General features: G+C 41.9%; 2 protein-coding genes across 15 annotated transcripts in view; both read right to left on the bottom strand.

Moving 5' to 3' along the window:
- Positions 1 to 445: 445 nt before the first annotated feature.
- On the bottom strand, positions 446 to 14084 carry LOC110000371 (dapper homolog 3). Its single transcript, XM_020655622.3, has 4 exons — positions 12576 to 14084; positions 6119 to 6251; positions 5664 to 5774; positions 446 to 3839 (listed from the first exon to the last, which is right to left on the bottom strand). Exons 1-4 carry the CDS (start codon positions 12804 to 12806, stop codon positions 2332 to 2334), a joined length of 1983 nt encoding a protein of 660 aa, XP_020511278.1. The 5' UTR covers positions 12807 to 14084; the 3' UTR covers positions 446 to 2331.
- A 1206-nt stretch (positions 14085 to 15290) lies between these two features.
- Positions 15291 to 24905, bottom strand: part of gramd1bb (GRAM domain containing 1Bb) — a 105714-nt gene continuing 96099 nt past the window's right edge. For all 14 annotated transcript variants that reach the window (XM_065960631.1, XM_065960623.1, XM_065960626.1 and 11 more), the window contains 7 exons: positions 24699 to 24817; positions 24453 to 24595; positions 23163 to 23266; positions 22610 to 22910; positions 22011 to 22118; positions 21393 to 21513; positions 15291 to 19361 (listed from right to left, as the gene is read on the bottom strand). In XM_065960631.1, coding sequence (XP_065816703.1) covers positions 19272 to 19361; positions 21393 to 21513; positions 22011 to 22118; positions 22610 to 22910; positions 23163 to 23266; positions 24453 to 24595; positions 24699 to 24817 — 986 coding nt within the window. In that variant the 3' untranslated portion in view covers positions 15291 to 19271. The remainder of the gene's footprint in view (positions 19362 to 21392; positions 21514 to 22010; positions 22119 to 22609; positions 22911 to 23162; positions 23267 to 24452; positions 24596 to 24698; positions 24818 to 24905) is intronic.

Raw genomic sequence — 24905 nt, 5'->3', positions numbered from 1 at the left:
AAGCTAAATGTTCAGTCCACGCTACACTCCAGTCAAAAACTGTGAGCCTCCCGAGGTAGGCTGCTCACCTGCAGTGATTACACCTTCCTCTACTTCTACCTTCACCATGCATGCAGCAGTGTGAGTATGCCACCTACTGTGACAACAAGGAATTACAATACAGAACATACATAAACAGAAATGACATGCCCACTATGTCATAGCCCACCTTAAAGACAGTAGATAAGATTGTAGAACATGTGAAACTGTGAATAAGAGGTTCAGTGATGTGTTTAAATAAAACACCACACATGTCTGAAGGTCTATGAAATATAATCTCATCATCATGTTTTACCACTTGCCTGAACATGTTTATTTTAAATAATGTTTTTGATTTTTTTTATATCAGCATTTTTTATCTTTATGAATAAACTAAGTAATAAAAAATTATTAATGAGAAGTAGAATGAAGAGCAGAATTGCCTTTATTTACAAACTACATTCATTCAAACAAGGCCACATGACGGTTTATACAAAGAAATACATATTTACAAGAGTGTCAAAGTCTGTGTCCCTGTGTTCCTGTGTCAATCTGTGCACTTAGACTAATGCATGCATGTATACTGGTCCCCTTACTATGAACTGTACTTATCCCATTTCGGATTCAGAGACATCTGTTTACGCTCATTGGTCCTGAAAGAAGCTGGCAGAACACAGAGGTAAGGACAGTTTACCTTAAAGTGATCCACAACAAAGAAGAATATATGATAATAATGATGGATTAAAGATATTACGTGCTCAGAGAGCCACAGTCAGTTCATGAATTTTCAGAAAATGCTGAAATAGACCAGCGCTGATGTTCACTGCTGCTGAAATGTAAAACGTTTTTTTTTTTTTACATAAGATCCTGGTTACGCTTAATCTTCAAGTCTTAGCACACAATGGAAGTTTTGTGATGCTTTAAGTATCTGATCTGATTCAATTTGGAATCTTTTTCTTTCTGACATTTTCAGCAAGAGCTATTTAAACTTTAAAATGTACTAAACTCTGGAAAAAATTAGCAACTGGTCAAATAGGAGACTCCTTTTTATCCAATAAATCGGAAGCATAACCCTGCAAGGCTTTTTAAATTAAACCAGAAAATGTAATTATAAAAAAGAAAATTGTGCAATAAGTTTCCAATAATTAACTTCTATTCCAAGAATATGTCCTTTGATTTAAATGGCGCTGTTCTTTCAAAGAAATTACTTTTTTTCCCCCAATTTCATCAGTACCAAATTACACAGTACTTTCCAAGAAGCCTCTCAACCTCTCAAACATGAGCTTGAATATGTTGACAGAAGTAAAAAAAAAAAACACTCTGACTTAAAACTTAAAACCTCATTTTGTTGCCTTGTCATCTCTACATTGCTGGAAATGGTCACATTTAAATCTGTAATGAATTAACTATAATACCAACGGACTGAAATAGAAACTGGAAGCAAACTCAGTCAATTACAGCCACTGTGGTTGATGTAATCACAGTGGAAATGTGCAATTACCATTATAATCAATTAGCACAGGATAGCCTCCATTAGTCGAGTGTCTGGTGGTTGTCAGCAACAAGATAAATTCAACCAGACATTTCAGACAAGTGATCCCGAGCAGATCTTTATCTAAGCCCATTGAAGTTAATGCCCCTCTCTCTTGAGGACAGATTATTTTAGATCAGGATAGGCACGACTGAACGGCTAAACGTCATCGCCCTCTCTATTCGTCAACAGAATAACTAGTCGGTGCAATTAGTTTTTAATATTTTATGTCAGCCCTCAATCCAGGTCAAATGTTGTGTCCAAGCTGCCATGAAGTGACCCTCTACTAGCCAGGGCTGTAGCTCCGATTTATTGCTCTACTTCCCCCGATGTAAACGAGCACAGTCAACTGATAGCATCTTGTAGGAGCAGCATGGTTTGGTAGTATTTCACTGCTGCTAACATTAGCCACACTTGACAATCCAATGTGACGATGATAAACCGCAGACACTGTGATCGCACTCTGTCTGAAAATGTGACACAGCTCATCATGACAATAACTGCATAAGATAAACTTCCCCTCAACTTAAATAAATCACGCTCAATTTTGACGGTTTTCCAGATTTTTTTTCTTGCCTTAAAACTCGTCGACTAAATTGTATTTAAGTGTCCGTTTAAACTTCAGAGAAATTAGTTGCAAGCAACATCCCTAGTGTTAGAGGTAGTTGGGTATGAAGAGTTAGCATATGATTGGTGACTTGAAAAGTAGTGAACACAAATCTTGCTCTGACAATGGCTTTACAAAACATCAGTAAAGGGTATGAGTGTAAAACAGGTTTTCCTCACACAGTAGTCATGACTTTGAGAGACCCCGAGCGGAATCTGAGGATCTTCTTTTTCAGAGCGTGGGAGGCTTTTATCTTGACAAAGGCTTTCGGCTGAGCGGGGGCGTTGGCAGTGGCCTGTGGTGAAGGTGAGGACGAGGATGAGGTGGAGGCGAGGCGGGGCGGCAGCTGCTGGGGCCACACCAGCCCCCCGCTCTCATCCGAGTCACTGGAGAGCGAACTGGAGGCCGGAGAATACACCTCGCTCATGCTGGACTCGGACTCTGCGGGGGCAGCAGCGCCGGCGTAGCCTTCCTCTCCCTGACACAAAGGTGCTCGTTCCTGAAAGTCTGGGTGCCAGCGCTGGGCGTGCTGCACCTGAGGGTGGTACTTCTGGGGTTGGGATTGGGGGCAAGGATGACCATGGCGGGTTTTTCGAGGTGGCCGTCTATGTGTCTGGGTTTCCCCTTCGTCCTGGCTGAGCTCCAGGTTGGAGCACCAACGTCGGCTCCCGTTGTGGCCTGCATGCTGTCCTGAGACTTGGCCTTGACCTTGGTTCTGAGGAAGGTCCCCTCTTCCATGGTGCCTCTCGGTGGTGCTGTACCTGCGCTCAGGCAGCACCCGTTGGCCCAGGGTGCTGTTCTCAGACTGGGAACGACTGGTTTTACTGCTGGACTTCTTGGTTCTCTGTCTCTCATTGTTGCTTTTCTTAGAGGGTCTGGACTTGGAATTGGGGTGGTCAGGGGAGGCGATGGCTTGGTTAAGCTTAGGTTGCTCTGGGTTGTAGTGTCTAGGGGAGCGCAAGGGGGCGTGGCAAGGGTGTCCAGGGATATACTGACCACTTACTAAATTGTGTTTGTGATGAGTAGGAGGTTGTGGGTGTAGGTAATGCCGGGGGGAAGGGGGTTCACAGCAAAGGTCAAGCACCCCACCACCATAGTTGGGGTCCAAGGAGGGCAGAGGTGATGGCAGCCTCTCAGCCAGGGAGTGTGGCCTCGGCTGGGGGTAGGGCAGTGCCAGATAGCAGTCTTCCTCCAAAGATGGGGCCTCTCCTCCACAGGCCTCCCCCTCCAGCAGGTCACAACCCCAGCCCTGGTTCCTCTGGTTTGATGAAAGGTCACCATACGGCTGGATGTGGGGGTCGGGAGGGTGTTGCTCTGTCGTCAGAGAAGGAGTTCTCCTGTGTAGGGAGCTGTGTCCGGAGGCACCGCAGTACAGGGGGTCGGGGCTCAGGGTGGTGCGAGGCTGACATGGCCGTGGCGCGAGGGTGTGACGATGAATCAGACTTAGTATGTAACCCTCTACCCTCAAGGCCTGCTGGTAGTCCTCCTCTGTCACAAGGTCCTCTGCAGACTGCTGCTCCTCCCAAGCCTCGTTCGCTCCGCTGGGGTCCCACTGCCACGAGTCCACTGCAGCGCTCTCCTCGGTGATGCCCTCCAGAGGCGGGTAAGGGGCAGAAAAGGAGCGGGGGAGGGTGGTGCGTATGACCGGCACATCCAGGTCTACATTGAGCATGAGGGGATCTCCTAGAAAACAGGAAACAATAATGTTAAAGGTAAAAATGGAATAGGCTATTAAAAACAAAACAACTAAGCTATGTATAAGACACACCAAGTAATTCATGATCAAATGTCCTGATATAAATCAATAATGGAGAGTAATAAAGAGTCCTTTGTCTTCTTCATTATTGATTTACCTAGGAATGTTCCTTCCTAAGTCCCTCCCTACTAAAATTTAGTGCATCACTTAATTAAAAATATAATAACTTTCTTCAAATCAATAAACTAGTGTGGAAGTCCCAGGTAGAAGCTGTCTGCTCCAGAGTGAAACAGAGGCTGCACTTCCTGAGTCGACTCAGGAACTTTGGTGTGTCCCGAGAAGTGCAGCTTCTCTACCACCATGCAGTAGTAGAGAGCCTCCTTCCATCTAGTTTCTCTCTGCATGTTTTGAGAATTTGACTGTTCAATCAAAGGCCCAAATCAACAGACTCATACGGACAGCCATGCAAACCATCATGGGAGTACATCAACATCCCAGCCTTTCAACAAACCATAATCAGACAGGCACAATAAATGTTCTGAGACCCATCTCATGTTCTACACCAGGAAAACCAGCTCCTCCCCTTGTCTGTGAAAACCCTCAACGCCACCAGTACGTGCAGTTCTTCATGTTTTACTGATGAATGATTGTACTTTGATTTTTTGCTTACTGCATCAGAGCACTGTGAAGTCCAAGACAAATTTCCCAATGGGACAATAAAGTTCAACTTATCTTATCTTATCTAAATTTAAACATGCACTCACAATCATATACAATTTAGATGAAACTGTGTGCGTTTACAATCCACTTTTGTAATACTTTACAGTGAGGGAAAACAGACAAGGCCTTTAAAAGTCTCAATGAGAAAACACCATCAGTTTTCTTCTTTTATCTTCCTCTCTTGTTAGCCATCCAGACTTGTTGTTCTTTGTTGTGTTTTTTTTTTTACTACAACCCAGGCTGCCCGCTTGGAGGACTATAGCCTCCATACATCGGGCCCAAAGAGTTTCAGGACAACTAAAACTGAATCCATAAAACCCTCACATTACCAGAAAATCTGGGCTGAACACAAGTACTTACTAAGCCCCCCCCCCCCATGTCTCACTCAGTGTTAAGTAAACTCACTGTATTAACGTCATCATCAGTGACATGATTTGAGTGTGGACTAGTGCATGCACGGGGTTGAGTACGAGCAGGGAGACATGATTGGTTCATCAGGTTGGTACCTGTAAGTTTTTACAGGCTTACAACTGCTACAGATGGCAAATTTTCTTCAACCATTTTTCAGAGTACATGAATTATTAATTTCTGTCAGGACCTAAAGATAATTTCAACCAAAATCTTAAAAAGTGTATGTGTAGAAAATTATCAACCCTGCCTTGAACCATAAATCATCATGAAACTACTTTAGTTGGGACTAACTTTTGCGGTTCCACCTATGATGCTTAAGGTAACATCATAGTACTGCATTTCTTGATTTTCAGCTTTGACCATCTAATATGAGAACAGATCCGAAATGTGTTTTTTTCTTTTCTTTTTAATTTATGTAGGATTGGTTAAAAGTGTTCTTGTTACAGATAAGAATGTAGAATAATCTGCATACTTACTTCAACCTAAGTTGGAGTATCGTCTGATTTAAATAGACGATAGTCAGCTCTTTTTTGCTCTTAATGCAAAAAATAATATCCCTAGATTTGAACTGCTTTACTTACATTTAAGAATAATATTTTACATGTATGTTATTAGGTCTGAGGATGCACGTTTTCTAAGAATATTACAAGATATATCCAGTTATGCTTTTCCTTCCTTACCCACAGACTTTGGCCTGTCATTGGTGAAAGTCCAGGGGGAAATGTGATCTGTGGGTTCAGTGGAACAAGATCTTCCCTTTGGCGATTGACCCCCACTCGACTCATAGAAACCTAGAAAAGACAATTACAGAGAAACAGGAAGAAGATGAGTGTGTCTTTACTTGGAACTCACTGATCATCCCATTTCTCTAAAAATATCTTGCTTAATGCAGGCAGTGTGTCATCACATTTTAAAAAATAGGTCACAAAACTAATCTGCAAGCAACTGGAGCATGAATGAACAATAAGAGCGAAAACAAATTACAAACTCTTTGACATCATATTTCAAATTACAAACAGAAAGCATGAGTTCCATTTTATAGAACTAATATTTGATGCACAATATTCATGCACTTGGATGCAAATGTACTTGAAATAACTGATTGTGTACATAGAGAGTAAAACTGTGATAGTACCAGAACTGGGCCGACTGTCGCCTGTGTCTCCTTGAGCTCCGTCATAGCAGCAGTCATCGATGTCGATCCTCAGCTCTCCCACCTGCTGTTCAAGCGCCTGCATAAGGCCCCATGGGGAACTCTGAAGGGCACTCTGAAACACAAACACACACACACACACTCATGGTTTTTCTTGCCGTCCGTGTTTAATTGCACTGTTGGAAGGGGTTTTTAAGTAGATAGTAAGAGGCAGCAATCAGCAATTTTAACAACAAAGCAAAAAGTTCAAGAGTCCTCACAAATCAAAGTACTGGTTTGCAGAAATGCTAATGACACAAGCACAGCTGTGAATCCTGCACGGCTTGTTTGTCCAGCTGCATGTTTTGATTTACACTCAGATAAGAGATAAGAGATAAGGTGTTTTAACTTGTATTGTGTTTAAATGTTTGAAGAATCCATACAGTATATGTTGTTTTGTTATCAAATGTAGATTCAACTGAAACCATTACAATTAGAAATTGCATCTGAGTTTAAGGTTCTTCATAGATAAAATCAAGCGATTTTTTTTGTTTTTTTTAAACAGTGAAGTATAATATCACAGCTGTCGCCCTTCAGTCTATTATTATACTCCAGTTGAGACAGACATGAAAGTTGTAGACGTTGTCTCCTGCTCTTGCTTTTTCCCGCAGCTATATTTAGTTCATTCTATTAAGTTAATAGATAGACCCAAGACAACCCAGAGTTAACCAACTTTACCCCAAATTACAGCGAGACTGAAACTATTTGATAAATAAAAGATTTTCATATCTGATAGTGGTGAGTAGTTTCCAAATTTTTGTCTCAGCTAACAAAGGATAGAAATGGCTCAAATGTCAAGAAACACACAATGTCAAAGCATGTTAAGTCAAACCACAGAAGTAGATCCTCATCCACTAGTTACTAAAATACAAATGAGGCATGCAAGGGCAGAGTTGTGCATCACTGAAGTGCATCATTGTACAGCGTTCATATCTGTCACTGTGCCTTCTTGTGTAAGCTGTCAGTTGGAACATGAATAATTCAAGGGTCTGAAGGGTAGGGGGGGACTGGTCTGTCATGTGGGTGGGGGATATTCACACACACACACACACACACACACACACACACACACACACCTATGCAAGCAAGCTAGCACACACACAACGACAGCACACACAGAATCATGCCATCCAGGCATAAATCGTTTAAAACAAGTACTCTATGCTAATAACTTACATTTACAAATCTACAATCCTTAATCCTTACCAAGAGACAAAAAAAGCGCTTGACTTTGCAAGAAGAACTCATCATGGAGGTGTACAACTCTAAATTTGTTTTCATCAAGACATGCACCCCCCCACACACACACACACACACACACACACACACACACACACACATACACACACAGTCAAATTGGTCATGCTAGTTCAGCCAGCCTGACAATATGTGCCGGTCTCTTGCTGACATCATCTGACACATGTATTAATATCTGCAGACACTTGGACACACTGTTCATTTTGGAAGCACGCACACACTCCCACAAACATTAACATGCACACACAAAGGCACTTCATTGTGTAGGAGGAGATACTGTTGACGCGCAACACTCATTTGGAGACTTCATTACCAGAAGATGGAGCGTAGCCTTGTGACGAGGTGACACTTTTTATATTAGAGGCCTGCTATGATGAAGCACACGTCAGACTGCTGCTGCAGCCTTCCTGAACATGTGCATTTGTTTGACAATAAAACACTGTCTCATATCAACGTAGGCGCGTTCAATCCAGAGACTTTTTAACCATTTGCAAGCATCTAGTCGTGCAAAGAATTCCCTTCCCAATTAAAACTCCACACAGCTGCTAGCATGGCTGCAGACTTGTGTTCTTAAAGGGTCACATAGCTCTTTTCCCTGGAACATTTCACAGCTCAAACCTGAAGGAACTGCATATGGTTTTTGTCAAAGTGAGTGCTTTTTTCTTCTCAGAACTGGAATGTGTCAAGAGAAAAAAAAAATACTGGAAAACAGGAAACTAAGTCTGGCCTACCCCTTAGACTGTTTTTTTGGTTAGTGCACCAATGATTTGTCGAGCTCCTTTGTCCTGCAGACTAAAGCCGGCCATGATGCGTATGCTGTTGAGAGGCAATTGACCCAAGCTAACCTACGGCTTCCCACACAACCTCTTCACCCCAAACACTGTCATGTCTTTTGTCTTGACAAGGCCACTTATTGTCTTGGTATAAACAAAGAATTACCATCAGTTCATCAATATGGTTTTGTGTTGCAGAAAACCAAGAGTAGGGAGCTTTGTTTTAGCGAATTGTGTTGGGTGATGTAATAGCTGGGAGGAGGGGAGACTATTGGAAATCAATGAATCAATGATAAAGATGCACATAATTGATTGCTTGCAGCCTCTTTGTGCACACACATGCACACACATACTCATAAAAACACTGTGGAAGCTATAGTGCTGGTTATTAAATGATAATGCTGCAGAAAACAAACAAACCTTTGTGCACCAACAAACAAACCAAACACAATAGAACATCTAGCTGTGGGGCTTTGGAGCAGATTCTCACTGTAGCAGGGACCGTTTCTCGGACTGGTCTTTGATTGCACTCCATTATTTATGGTCCCACACTGATTCCCTGACACTGTGTGTATCATTACTGTTTTACTGCATCCTCTGCCCCAAGCCGGTGGGGGGATGGGGGAGACAGAGAGGACGTGGAACAGCCAGCCTTACCTAGCCATTAAGCCGTTACACACCAGGACCACCTGATCTTACAATGAAAAAGACTCATCAGCAGGGGGAATCCAAGACATCAATTTGACTGATTACTGACTGACTTCACATCTGAGATCTTACCGAGTCACCGTGGAGAAGGGGGGGTGGGCAGATTGGTCTGAAAAGAGGAAGATCAAACCAAGCAAAAACCTAAAATATTTTTTTGTGTGAGTGGAGGTTTTGAGACATGAACAGGCGGTCATCGATGAAAAAAGTCCTTCATATGGACTTCAGCTGCCTGAAATCAGATTCTGATCTATAAAACACACAAATGAATGTTTTTTTTCTCAATCTATGGAACAGGGCATACAAGGCCTGCAGCCACACTGCTGGACCCTCGATAATTAAAGCAATGTTGTGACTGGCTCTACACAGAGAGAGAGCTGTGGGAGGCCAGACTTCCACATACACTCACACTTGACTAAACCACTGATCCCTCTTTTCTCCAAACACACACACACACACACACACACATTCTCACACACACACACACACACATTCTCACACACACACACACACACATTCTCTCACACACACACACACACACACACACACACACACACACACACACACACACACACACACATACACACGTTTAAATTATTTCTTTAAAAGGGAAAATTACATTTAAATGACACACATGCTAAGGTGCACACAGTGTTGACATGAGCATAATGAATAGGAGTCATTAGCATGCTCACACTGTGTGCTACGTGCACAGAGGCTTGTATGCACGGCACCATGGTGGGCTGGCAGTGAAAAGAGTCTCTAAAGAGAATAGTGCACCAGGCTGTGTTCATGTGACCGGCTGTTGTAGAACCAACGTCCATCTATTTGTGGACCTAATGTCTTCAGCTGTGTATCGGAACACCTTTCTTTGTTTGTTTATGTGTGTGTGACTACAAAAAAAAACAAACAGACTACAGTGCTTGGTTTTGTGCGGCAGAACAAAGCAGAGGAAACCTTCCAGTCCTCCACTCCAGTGATCGGTCACTGCTGAGTACACTAGCTGCTTCACACTGTCTCACTAATGACGTGCTGCTGTCTTAACACAAGGACACACACACACACACACAACCCAATCAATGACAAGCCAGGAGCTCAGCAAAATGCACAAAACAAAGCAAAGCCTACTGCAGACACATGGACAACATTCTGCTTGAGGAGGGTACCAATTGATTTCAAGCACTGACCTTTTGCCTACAAACACACATGCACACGCACACAGATACTAATTAGAGCCTGGAGTATTTTTGCAACCAACGAGTCCTTCAGAAAATAAGTACATTGGCCACTTCTTCACATGTTCTTAAATTCATGTTTTACCTGCTTTAAAAATGCTCTTCAAAAATTGTTGTCCCCTCTACTGTGCCGATTGTAGGTTCTCTATTCCTTTGAAGATTGATCCCTTTAGAGTTGCATCAAGACCATTTTATCATGTTTGTTTATTTAGCCCTCCAGATCTTACTGAATATTTGAACTTGTTTTGTATCTCATGCCCCCGGCTGTTTTCATGTGTTTTTGGTGTGGCAGCCGATTGCTCTAGAGGGACTTTGAAAGATGTTTAATTAATTGCATCAAGACATTTTGAGAGGGATCGTTTATGACTTCAGAACCCTTTTTGTTTTCTGGATTCAAACACTCATCGACATAGATACATGTATGTCAAACACTCATACACAATTCATACATGCTCTTCCGCTCTATCCAAACACACACAGTAGGTAGCTGAGAGAGGTCAGAGAGCTGCATGCTTTCCCAGCTGCTGTCTGGCGTCCCACAGCTGTCAGCACCTTCTACAGCACACACACACACACACACACACACACACACACACACACACACACACACACACACACACACACACACACACACACACACACACACACACACACACACACACACACACATACACATACACATACACACACACACATACACATACACATACACACATACACAGTATCTGGAAAGGGGGAAAAAAAAGACCTCTCAGCCTGCCTGGTGCCACATTCATTTTTTCAAGAAAGTTACACGTACACACGCACGCACACACCAGTGGTCCCATGGGTCAGTTGTTTCTGTGTCACTCCAGTGAACCACACATTTGGCAGACTTTAAAGATGAGATCGGGGTCGGGGATTTGGCTCGGACGCAGATGGCGACCTGATATCATGAAGACTCAATTTGAGACTTCAATTAGAGTAACGCTGGACAAAAAAAAAAATCTCCGAGGAATTCCGCCGTGTAATTACTATCACGCATGGATAGGCATAACACTTAATAAACATCGACCCACGGACGCGTTGCGCACAGACTGAACACTGGAGAAATATGCAGCCCTGAGGGGGAAACGCGTGTCACCCCTTCACGGGCTTTGAAAATGTCTGTTTCCTGTCAGTACGTGGATGAGGGGACACTGACACGCGCTGACAAGCTCCACCAGTATCAGGGGAAATGTATTTACTGGACTGCTGTGTGTGCACATTGAAAGCACTTGACCCCGTGGACTCCTTAATGTGCATCTTTTTTTTTTTTCATTCAGAAAGTAAACCAATCCACTCGCGTATATGTAAGCATAAAGCAAAATGAAGGCAATGTGCCCAAATCATACCAAGCCAAGCTGACGCAAGTCTACAAGGCCACCTCACTGAGGCCTTGGTCGGCATTAGTATTCAGCTCCATATGCCCCTATTGTTAGGCCCCCGGCGGAGGAGAGGGAGGGTGGGAGGAGAAAGGGAGGCGTGAAGAGGAGGCGGCTGATTTAATTTCTTTTTCACCCTCTTTAATAATGGCTTATAGTAGCTATGTTGAGACAGGCTGCACGCTGCGCTGAAACTGTAGCCAAACAGGGACCAAACTCACAGATAGAAGTTTTCACTTCAGCAGCAGAACAAAGGAAATGACTCCAATATAGATTTGAGTAAATAAAAGGCACGGCAGAGGGGAAGCTCAGTGATGCGTTAAACTTTCTGAAGGAGATGCTGTTATACAGTCACCGTCAATTAAACTTTTATTCCTCTCTATTAACCCAGTTTTTGAAGTCTTGTGTTAATCCTGGCATCACTGCGTCGCAGCAGCAGAATGTGTCGCAACTTCGCCGGAGCCCAATCCTATATTTTATATTAAGGATAATTATGACATAAACATATTAGCTGCAACAGCAACATACAAGCTGCGGGAATAATTCACTGCTTTATAATTTGTAAGGAACACAAATAAGAGCGTGTTAAGTAGTAAAGCCTACAAAAGTCCATGATGAGGGAACAATGGGCCATTAAGTAGTCGGTCTGTGCCACAAACGGCGGGTGCTCCACCCCCTGATTTCGTTACCCAAAGGCATAAATTTCAGGCCAAAGCACCGCACGCATTACATCCTTTCAAACAGAGACACTATTAATCAAGTTGAGTAACTTTTTTTTCTTTTTTTTACAGACAGAGGTCACCTCCACACAAAAGGCGCAGCTCAAAGCAAAAGTCCATGCAGCGGTCAAGAGGATTACACTGAGGATCTGCTGTAAAAACTATACGAGCTATCCAAAGCTATGTGTGACTATGACATATGGGGCAAAGTGGGGTCTCAAACACAGGGGTGTGGTAGTATGGTGTGAGTCAACATGGAAGAGCTGCTGGAATCCAAACATGCAGTAAAAGGCACTCAAAGTTCTTACCAGCTGGCGCCTTAGTGTCAAGTTTTCCTGCCCCCAGCTGCTGAAACACGCCAGCTCCCCCCTGGAGCTGTCCTGAGGAAAGAGGTTTCCCAGAGCCAGCGCCCCCAACACCAGACACTCCTGCCTCTGCTTGCGGAGCTCCAGCTCACACAGTCCGGCCAGACTCGCCTCCAGACGCTCCTTGGTCCGACTGCGCTCCACCGTCACCGGGAACGAGAACGCACGGTGCATATCCCTAAAAAGAAAAATCCCAGCCTTCTACGCAGAATTTCAGTAATTATTCCGCTTTCCTTTTTTGGGGGGTGTCTCCAGTTGGCCCAGATTTACGAGGGCATTCGCAGTCTATTAATGGCCATGCTGCATCCCATTCCTTCTGAAGGTATGGTTGCCTTGGAGCAGCATGCTTTCCCAGATCTTCTATGCGCTATACATTTTCCATTTCGCAGCTGTCAAACGAAGCCACGGAGCCCCGCCCTCTGCGTCCAGCCACGACGAGAAAGTGGGAGTCATCATCCCCCCTTTGCAAATCCAATCCAAGCCGTCATTGGATATGAGAGGCTGGTGGGTGCTGCGCGTAACGTTGTCCCATCCCCCTTGATTCATTAGAGTGACGACTCGACCTCACCCATTTTTCCCATCTTGGCCTGGGACTAATGGGCTACTTTAGGGGATGCCTGTTTCTGGCAGTGTAGTAAAACACTGTGATTTTATTATACTGAGACTATTTAAAGCCACTATGTTTTATAACAAGACTGAAATAGTGCTGTAAAAAAGAATATCAGTTAGACAGTATGCAGTAACAATGACAGGGAGGCTGTAAAGTGCAAACATAAACACATACTTGATATAAAGAAATGTTTTAAATTTAATATAAGAGGCCACACATAAGAAAGGAATGAAGATTAAAAATGTTGTCTTTGGGGCATCCTGGCTATCTAAATTGGGATTTTTTTGTCTTCTGTTTTCATAGAAAACGATCACATTTCTGTTTATATTGAATGTGTTCTTTGAATCCCCTGTGCTGCATGTTGAGCACATCCATGTTTGGAAAACAAACAAACAGAAAAAAAACACATTTGATTTGACGTTTTCCATTTCTTTTAATCAAGTGACACATTTCAGACATTTCTGTGTCATCCTGTTTGTCTTCAGCAGCAGGGGCGATTCATATGTTGGGACCATAGGCAAAAATGAAATTGGGAGCCCCTCTGACCCCCGTCTGCCAGTGTCCCAACCCTCTTACTCTTTCTTTAATGATTCCTCTTCATTGTTCTTCAGTGACTTTCATTGACAAACTTTGGTTTTCACAGAAGTAATGCATGATATGCTAAAGCAGAGTAATGAGAGTGATAATGAGAGTGGTGCCCTATTAGGGGGGTTTCCTACTTGCAAAATTAGCAAGTTTAGAGATACTGCTGCGGTTTAAAGTTTGTCAGCCCTCAAGTCATGGCCGGTTCTAGGCAGGGGCCAACAGGGGCTGTAACACTGAGCTTAGTCCCCCATGTGGCCACCCCTCCAAAAGGAAGAGCCCCCCTCATAACACATACACAGTATTTAACTCACTGTGTTAAATACTGGTTTAATGTTCCCCTCTGACAAAACAACTGGCCCCAGTTTGGCCCCCTCAGTAAAAGTGTCTCAAGGGCCCACTACTGGCCTGGGGCCCCCTGAGCAGTTGCCCGCCTTGCCTGTTTACAAGCAGCACCTCTGTTCAGCTGCTTCCTCTCCAAATTGAGAATCTGAAATGTTCTCTCAAAAACAAAGAGGTAGCTTTGTTGTTGCCCACCTGGGAGTCTGAGGGAGCTCATGAAAGAAGTTTTGATCCCCAAAATTTAGAGATGATTTTGAATAAAAATCTTGTCTGAAAATCAAACAAATGTCTGCCCGAACTTATCTGAAGTTCGGAAACTGTAATGTAAACAACAGATTTCAGTTTCTCAATATACTTCCCACAGCGTTGGCTTTTTGATCAACTTACATTTTGATCCCTTGTATTATGGTGAAAAGCATCCTGATTGTTTTAAAAGTTATTGTAGTCATCTGGCATCAACTTTCAGCTGCAGTCGCCTGCTGAGTTATATTGTAGAAGCAGTAGTTAGTGGGTATTTCACTAATTACAATGGAACAACAGGGAGGAGAAGAATCCAGGGAGCACACTGAAGAGAAGAAAATGGTGCTGTATGCCAAACTCCCCAAAATAACAATGCTTTCAATATGTGAGGTAAATTATTCATAGTTCGTCTGAATTTATTTATTTTTATTTCTAAGTGCAGTAAAAAATGAATATTTAATCTGGGTGCCTCATACAATCTTCCTTAACAAAACACTTCACTGTAAAGTCTCCTGAGGTCAAACATACTCACTTTATAAGAATAACGTGTTTCCTGTCAGGACAACACTGTTCCTGTAAAAAGACAAAAAATTTATAAACGGCAACAAAAAAACCCAGCAACACTATTTGTTTATCATATATATTTTTTATTCATACTTCCCAATCTCTACTTCACATGAACCAGAAAGCCACTTTCATCTTCAGTCTCTATGAGGCAAAGTCATCGGCAAATCAAAAACCTACGCGCAGCGCAGGTCGGATTCCTTTGACAGTGTGTGTATGTGTGCACACTGCAGATATACGCAACATATACTTAGAGTATATTTTTTATCTCCGTAGAAATTTCACTAAAAGTCTCTCTCTAGAGATCAAAACATTTTCTAAAAAAAAAAAAAAAAAAAAAAAAACATACAGTAGAATTATTTTTGAACAGAACTACACCAGTACATATTTCATAAAGACACACCCAAAGAAGAGAATTTCGCCATGAGTTTGATCAGTGGTCATTTCAGGAGGTTGTGTGTGTGTGAGATTCAATCGAGGCTGTTACTTAGTACTGGGTGGTTAGGGTGGCACTAATGACCCGCTGACTCTGTGACAACAAGGCAAATGCCAATTAATACAGTCAATGAAGCGCATAATTCATTAGTTGTCAGAGACAAAGCAGCGGCATTCAGAACTCCTGGGTCACCTTGGTTTCACAGCTGTGCAGGGATAGCAATCATACAATCATTCGAGTAACGCAGATAACTGCAGGCTAGAAAAAGAGCGAAAAACAAAACCAAAAACCTGTGAGATAATCGAGGTGATTTGTCAAATGCGTTGGTACAAATGGGAAATGTTGAGTTGTGACGGGAATGATGAAGGTTAAAAACGACTTTTCTTAGGGGCTGAGGGAGGAGCTTAATTTGGACCAAGAGGAGGATGTGTCCATTTCTTCAAATGTATCCTTTCACTAAAAAACAAAAGCAGCCACAGTAGGAGAGGAAAAACAACGTACTCAAGCATTTACCATGTCCTGTTCCAAACAGAAGGTTTGTAGTTTTCAAACATACAAAAAAATAAAAATAGAATTCAAGCTGAAAGAGGAAAATCCATTTCATCATACACTTAAAAACAACAACCTCTTTAAAGCATGTCCATCACTTTTTCATATCATTTCTGTACCATCATGTACATGAAGCCGAACTTCAAACTGTCTTTCATTGTCATCAGGATTGTGAAAGGGATTTCAATACAACAGAAAAGCTTTCCAACCACTCACATTCAGGTCTTAAGGTTTCATGTGTTATCATTACTCAGTGCCTTCTTCCACCGTAAGTCATACGCACACACACACACTCGCACACACACACACACACACACACACACACACACACACACACACACACACACACACACACACACACACACACACACACACACACACACACACACACACACACACACACACACACACACACACACACACACACACACACACACACACACACACACACACACACACACACACACACTCACAGCAGGGGTTCAATCCTGAAGTCCTCTGAGCTGCTTTCAGAAAGCCAGTCAGTAACACGCCAAATAGGCACACAGTAAAGATACCATTTCCCTCAAACAAGTCATTCAATCTCGCCCTGAAACAGACAAGGAAGCTGGTCTCTGATAGGTCTTTGAACTTGGAAGAGAATCTCATGTAATAATGACGTTAAATATAAAGTGAAGCACTCAATCTGAGCATGTGTAACACTTTTTTTTGGAGCAGTGCTCAATCCCGAAAAGACAGAAAACTCAGGGATTCTTAATGAGATTGAAAGCTGGAAATCACAAGTGTGACTGACAAATAAAATGATAATAAAATAAAAACACAAATTTATAACATTTCCATCACCTCTGCATTCATCCCTCAATCTAAACTGCTTCCATGTCTTTTCTTTCTTATATTCCCTCCCTGAGGAGGCTTTAAAGTGCTCACTTTCTTTTTATTTTTTTTTTAACACAAGGAAGTCCTTTTTTTAAATTTAGGAAGTGCTTTCATGGAAACTTTACGAGATGCTCTTTACTGCACCTTACCCAGTTTTAAATACATAAAGACATACATGTTTAATACTTCATTTAAAACAACATGACCCTTTGTGTGGTGTACATTTCTACTTCTTTCTTTTGGTTCAATTTAGTTGCGTTTAAAATAGTTTTCATGCTTTCATTGCATCCAAGACAGAAAGTCGAAATGGGGGAAAAAGGAGAATATAATAGGATATAGGTTACGTAGGATTTAAAGGAATAGTTTGTGAAATTCACTCATTCGATTTATTGCCTAGATATAGATGAAGGTAAGCTGCACGGCTGCTGGCATGGGGAGCCAAGAGATGGTTAGCTTTGTATAAAAAAAACAAGGAAAAAGTCGTGCTAAGCTAGCAAACCGGCTGGTAGATTCATACACACTGCGCAGACATTAGACTGGTATCAACCTTTTCATCTAAGTTTGGTCAAGAAAGTAAACATGTGAATTTCTGAAAATGTCAAACTATTCCTTTAAGAGTCATTTAGCCCCTACTGTAGTGACAGGGATAAAGATTACATCAGCTACTAAAGGTATGAAGGGTTCATCTCCAAAATGTTTTATATCCAGCTCATTACCTTTTTGTTCAATCTTAATATTTAGACTATCATGTTTGTCCTTTTTCCTCTTGTCTACCTTAGGTTTAAGCTGCTTCTTATGTGTCAAAAAATGGACTGCATTGATAGTTTGAGTGATCAGTCATCATGTTAAAGTGGCTGTAACTTTGTTTCAGATGTTGGATATGTCATTTTGGAACAAAACTCTTCGTTTGTAAACTGTACCCTGGTGGGGCTAATGCAAGGCGGCATCCAAATGCATTAGCATTAAAAAGGCAGTCTGGCTGCAAAGAGCCAGAAAAGAAAAAAAAAGAAAAAAACATAAGAAACATACACGTGTGGAATGGTAAAAATGTCACATATTAAAGTACACACCTGTACGCACACGCATGCATGCACGCAGTCACATACACCCTCTCATTCACACACACATGCGCGAATATAATCGCGCAAAAAGCAGAATCATACTTGCACACTGGACATGTCACAGACATATCTGGCATGCATTTTTTTTTTTTTTTTTAGAAGAAAACACTTTTTGTTAGAAATTCTTTAACTGGTCTAGAGCTCTGATAATTTCTGTATGTACATAAATTAACAATAAATATAGGTTATGTTTATATATTTTGAAATATATATATTAAATAATGAAATATTCTTATATATTTCAAATATATTCATAGAATTATTTCTAATTCAAACATATTTCAAGAGATATAGTCACAGTTCAGTAATAAAACATGTAAAGAACACAGGTCACCCTATCGGCCGGGCTGCAGCGTCCCTTTTCTTGAAATGAATGTTATGTGATCAAAGTCAAGCCTTTGGGTTCAGGCGGATACATTCTACTTCATTCATAAGGGGCTAATGCAATGTAACGTAGCTATCACTGTGGCAGGGGCAGCTGATGATGTGAATTGTGTGTAAGGTTCAAAGAACTTTGCTTGAGTCTCATCAGTATCTAGATTTGTCTAATAAATATCTCATCGTGATGGTCTAACAGGGAACCAGCCCTGACCAGAGACCACCCAGGACTGAAGCTGAGCTCTCCCTCGCTACAACACGTTTTCTCTCCCCTGCTTGTGGGACGATCACTGCGCTCTGATCACACTGAGGTCTACCAAAAAAGGGGACACTGCAGCGAGGACCTCTAGGGGACGATGGGTTTTGGAACAGTCTTGAGAGTGTAGAAAGCCATTAAGACTGGAAAGGACCGCCCCCTCTCTTTGACTTAAAATCTCTGCACGTCTTCTGTTCTTCTTTTTTTGACACACATGAACTGGAATTGAACCACGTTAACACTGACTGAGGGGAAGTTAGGTCGTCTAAATGCATGCAGTAGTTTCCCTTCTTCCTCTCTGCCGCTGTCTTGAGCGACACGGCTTACAGTAGGATGCACTTGGAAAATAAGAGAGTAGAAGGAAATGGTTTTTTCCCCACAGGTGCAGAGAAGGAGCACCATCCCACAATGCCTCAGTGATGTTAGGGACACCTCAGTTCCTGTGTGTGGTAGGGGGGAGCACTTTCTAAGTATGGTCTCCTCCTGGGGGGTTTTTCACCTCTGTGCGCAGGAGACGACTGTTCCCCCACTCTGTGTCTTTTGGACCAGCCCACTGTTGGTCCCACCTCCCCCCACCTCCCCCCTCTGTCCGTCCTCTGTCTTGCCGCTGCCTGCATACTGGTTCACAAACAAAACAGGTCCTATATTGCACAGCATGCCCTCATATGGCCTTGGTGATGGTGTGTCAGTGGTAGCGACTTCTCTTCTCTTCAGCCTCGGAGCTGTAGTCCCTTAAACCGATGCCTCGCTGGAGGTTCAATAAAGAGTCTTTCATCTAGAGACAAGAAAAAACATGAGTAAGAGACCAGCTTGTTCATTAAAAACAGTATTAATAATAATAATAATAATAATCTTTATTTATAGAGCACTTTTCAAAAACAAGTTACTTTACAAGGACAGCCAATGTAAAACAGGCAGGTCATAGAATAATAAACAAGGCAAGATTAAGGAATAAAAATAATTTTAAAATATAAAATCCCTTTTAAAAGAACTGTAAAATACACACAATTCTTTTAAAGGAATTCTAAAAAGTGAAAATAGTAACAATTTAAAATCAACAAAAATCAGGAAAGGCTCGCCGGAAAAAGTGTGTCTTCAGAAGGGACTTAAAAGAGATGACTGATTCTGCCGACCTGATCTCCTCGGGCAGATCGTTCCATAGTCTTGGAGCCCTCACATGAAAATGCTCTGTCCCCTTTTGTTTTTTAAATTTTGCATTTGGAACCACCAGGAGACCTCTGCCCGAGGATCTCAATGTGCCCGTGGGTTTGTAGGGTAGTAAAAGGTCTGATAAACAGCTGGGGGAAAGGCCATGGAGAGCTTGAAAAGTAATCAGTAAAATCTTAAAATCAATTCTAAAAACACACAGGGAGCCAGTGTAGAGATGCTGAAACAGGAGTGATGTGGTCATGCTTTCTGGTATTATCACTGCCCTACATTAATATGGTATGAGGAGGAACTATTGATGTAACCCCCTTTCCTATCAGTGCAAAAGACTGCAAGACTGTGGGAAAATTCAGAGAATACAAAAATAAATAAATCACTTTTTTAATAAATTCATTTCACCAGGAATGCTGTGAATACATCTTCAGCCTTTAAATCCCCATCCAGACATTTTTATATATCATTACCTGTTGATTAGACTTCCTCCCATATTACAAATCTCCTGCACCTTGAAGGAAAAGAACGCGGACCTTTGTGGTAACTGTGTGTAACAGGCTTTAGATTTTGTGATCCATTCCCCATAGGCTCTAACTGAGGGCCAGTGGAAAGCAACTCATCTGATTGGATATTGATTACTGGATTGGCTCAAATCTAGAAAATCACTAAGATTGGATTGCATCCCATATCATTAATTCAAGTTTAAGATCTTCATGGGTCTATCCGGACCTAAGTTTAATGTTTCAGTTCAGGACTATTTCATCACAGGTCTGTTAGGATTCTCTCTTCTTGATTGGTTTCTGTTTCTGTTTGACATCTGATGAGGTCTGACAGTTCTCCACTGAAAATAGAAGCAGATGTTTGTTTTGTATGTTTTGTTTTTATTCTCTTCAAGTAAGAATTACCATTAACAGATCCTGTTATGGATGTTTTATCTCTTAATTCTTTATATAGATAGTTTGCTAAATTAAAACATGTAAACCCATGCAAAACACTGGTAATGAAGATTTGTTAATTTTTCATAAAAAAATAAATCTAGACCAGACTTAAGAAAAATTATATGCTCTGAAATACCACAATATAATAAAGTACTAGATGTTCCTTTGTAGCAAAGTTGATATTTTAAAAAGAGGAACATTATGAGCAAATAAATTAATAAATAAACTCAGGGCTGAGTAGCTCAAGTTTACGAGCTTTCAGCTTCTCCCCTCTGGACAGAGGCTTTTAGTCCCTAAGGTGCAGAACAAAGCGGTCCAAAAACAGCTTTGTTCCTGCTGCTAGCACTGAACAGAACAAGCTGTAGCCTTATTTGCACATAGATTTTATTTATTCATGAGAGAGTTGGATGTGCGAACTCCTCGTTAAAAACAGTAGAAAACATATTGCCTTTCCAGAGAAAGTCAGACGCTGACAAATACTACACTTAGCAAACAACAAGTCTAGCTTTGGTACTAAAATAACTCTGAAACAAATCAGAGTGACGGATTTGTTTTCTTTTGCATGGTTGAAATTGATGACATCAGATTACACCACCATACCAGTTGGGTATTCATTCTCGGGGAGGCGTTAACAATTTGGGATCATAACACAACATCAGCCAGAGTTCGGATGTCATTATTCAAAAAGTCTCTGAGTGTGTGCGTACCTGATCGAGGAGCACTACTGACGACTTGATAATCTCCCTCCACTTCTGCAGCTCTGCGTCATGGTAACGCTGCTGAGCCTCCAGGAGCTGGGACCACTCCATCTGCGTCTGAGGCAGTTTACTGGGACACACACACACACACACACACACACACACACACACACACACACACACACACACACACACACACACACACACACACACACACACACACACACACACACACACACACACACACACACACACACACACACACACACACACGTTAACAACATCAGGGTGCAGCAGATGAAGCATGCCTTCATTTTGAGGGACTGCCAACAAACAGTTTGCTAAATTGTTTCAGCGAGCCCTGAGCTGTTCCGCGGTCATTTTAGGCGCTGGTGTTCACATCATCAGCCATGTGGATGTAGTTAGGCCTGTGTGTTTAACAGTATCTGTGTGTGTGTTGCATAATAAGTCTAGAACTTTATATGTGCATATGTGTCCGTCACCAGCCAAATAACTACCACAGGACGCCGTTAAGGCTTATTTCTGCAGAGATAGGCACCATGTTTGGTCACAGAATCAAAAACATGTTAAATCTGCGTCACAGAAACGTTGTGTTTAGGTGTGTACCTTTCATGAAGCCGTAACCCTTGCCAGGTTGTTAAGGACTGTGCAGAGTACTCCAGCATCCACAGCTTGTAGAACAGCATCATGTTGAGGAACACCAGCAGGACCAGGCTGAGGAAGTGCAAGACGGGCACAAGAGGAAAGTCAACAAGAGAGTACTCTATGCTGCATTTATTTTCATTCTGGATTCCCTTAGTCTGTAAACACCAATGAATCTATGTATCTGGCTATGCTGGCTAATTAGATTATGTACCTTAGACAGATCCTATGGATGGCAATGGAAGAAGAGGAGAGAGAGGTTACATTTATTGGACTGACAATGAGTTACTTAAAAGACAGCCACACAACCGTATTAGTGAACGAGACAAGAACTCCACAAAACAAACAGGAACAATTGATGAAATCATGAAACAATTAGCACGGAGAAAATTCAGTTTGACGCAGGATGGAAGTGTTTTTACATGGACATGTGAGTCATCTCAGCATGTGTCTAACTTGTATTTGCACCATCATAGCCAGATATACAAGCATTCCTATATGTGTGATTGTGTGTGTACATGTGTGTGTGTATGCGTGTGTGTGTGTTGTGATCAGCTGCTTACACAAAGCTGATGATGAGGAGCAGTTTGGACACGCTGTACAGAGCCAGGCCTCCTGCCAGGTGATGGTGTTCTGGACTCTGGTGTCTGGTTTGTGTGGAGCCTGCTACGTGCTTGATCCTCTGGATCACTTCCTCATCTGTTGGCGTGGTAACGGGACTGAGCGCTTCGTCCAGATGCTGGCTGCGCATGTGGGGCAGCGGCCTCTTCTTCCGCCTCACCGTGGAGTTTTTCACCACCTTGGCCTTTGGAGATAACTGGTGGGCCTCTGTCAGGATGTCCTCCAGCTTGGACAACTCCAACTCTGGGGTGGAAGAAGACAATTGTCACACATTCACACCACACCTCACTCAGGTCCAAATAAAAATGTTTAAATCATTTACACAGCACAGTCTCCATGGAGAAACTGTTTATGTGATTCTCTATTTATCTATTTTATATCTTTAGTAGTAGCCCTAGAGGTATTTCTCATCCCTGTTCTTTATCATTTTAGGAATCATGAAAATGATCATTATTTCATTTCACAAACAGACAAGCAAGCAACACTAAAGTTTACCTAAAACGCGGAAGTTCTCTTCTAGCCCGCTCCAGAAGTTTTTTTCTATGAAGCCTTTCACCAGTCCCCACGGCTGTTTCCTGTAGCGCAGCTCTGTTGATACCCTGCAGAAAAAACACATTCACATATATAAAAATAAACAATAAGACATTTCTCCAACAAAAGTCTCATTAGTCGGGTGTGAGCTGGAGTTACTTGAATATTTGGCTTTTTCCCCCACAACACTTTGTTTTTTCTTCAGCTGATAAGTATTGGCAGGAACCTGGGGAAAACTGGTAAGACATGCTTGTGCTATATCTTAAAATCTTCCTTTGTTTGTGAGTATGATGTCACCTCATTGCACCTTATCATTTTGTCATTTTGTATACTTTGCAGAATACAGAGGAAAAATCAAAGGAAGAATCTTGGCAACATCTTTTGTATGCATGGTTTTAAATATGTATGTTTTACAGCTGTAAAGCAGAGTATGTCGATGCATGCACTATAAGGTCCCCTGAAGACATTAACATTACACATTGAATATAATCTCCTGACCTAAGAGCTGTTTTACTCATTTACTCTCTTATGATACTTTATGTCTGATACATCTAACAAACAGACAGTTTGGCCAGAACCAGCTTTTTGGGATATAATGGTGATGTGTCTCACTCCGTGAATGGTTATCTGATGACATTCCCACATTTCTGAAAATTCTTTCTTTCTTTCTTTCTTTCTTTCTTTCTTTCTTTCTTTTTTTCAACTTCTTGTTTATTTCAATTTTTGGCACAGTACAGAATAAAGAAATAGCATAAAAACAAAAAAGCATAAAAACACACATACAAGACACCCTGCCATAGGTAAGGTTAAGATAAAGGCTTTTTATTTTTTTAATAGATTTTTTATTGCATTAGCAACGTCATGGCTGGACTCCATCTCTTAGTGAATTTGGGTTTTTGAAGCCTCACTGAGTGTATTATTTGTTCCATTTCATATATGTCCCACAATTTCTATATCCATAAGTCATAGGTGAGGGGGTTGGGCTTCAGCCAATTCAGCGTGATACATTTCGCTGCTGCTGCAAACAGAATTTGAAGCAAGTCATTTTAGCTCCTTCCCCCTATCCCTTCAGGTTTAAAAAATAATAATAATTCAGAGATTTCAATCTAGAATTTCTTGGAGTGTCTGGGCATGTCTTCCAGGTGGCCTCACCCTGCTGTATATACTCTCTCCTGAATGAGACCGATTCAAAAAACATGTTGGTGCTCAGAAGATAAAACACTATGTGGACCCCGGGCTTTGAGTCTTACTCACCGTAACCGACACTTGTTCTTGGCTACCCTGGTGAGCATGTAGCGGTTGAGAGTGTAGAAGTAGTCGTGGTAGGGCACGTCATGTGTGATGACCTCAGCGTCGATGATGTAACACTCGCTCTCCTGACTTGCTTTGTACAGAGTCTGGTTAAACAATAAAAACGTGGTTTAATTGAAACACTTTCAAACTCAAGGAGGCATAAAGAAACAATCGATGCTTCTTGAAACAACAAGAATAAGACTGTACTTGTGTCTCAGTGACTGTGGCTGTTTTCGGGGCGAGGGGGTTGGAAAGCGAGATGGTGTACAGGATCTCTCTGGTCTGGTTCCCCGCCTCCTCCTTCTTCCACGGGTGGTATACGATATCTAAATTAGCAAAATGATGAGAGAGACAAATGATTGAAACAACTAAAACGGCAGGGGAGCATTTTCACCACATCTCACCATGATTTTT

Source organism: Labrus bergylta, chromosome 11 (assembly GCF_963930695.1).
Source record: "Labrus bergylta chromosome 11, fLabBer1.1, whole genome shotgun sequence".
NCBI classification, from domain to species: Eukaryota; Metazoa; Chordata; class Actinopteri; order Labriformes; family Labridae; genus Labrus; species Labrus bergylta.
Note: the sequence above shows the minus strand (reverse complement) of the source record. Positions and strands in the feature narration are given on the sequence as shown.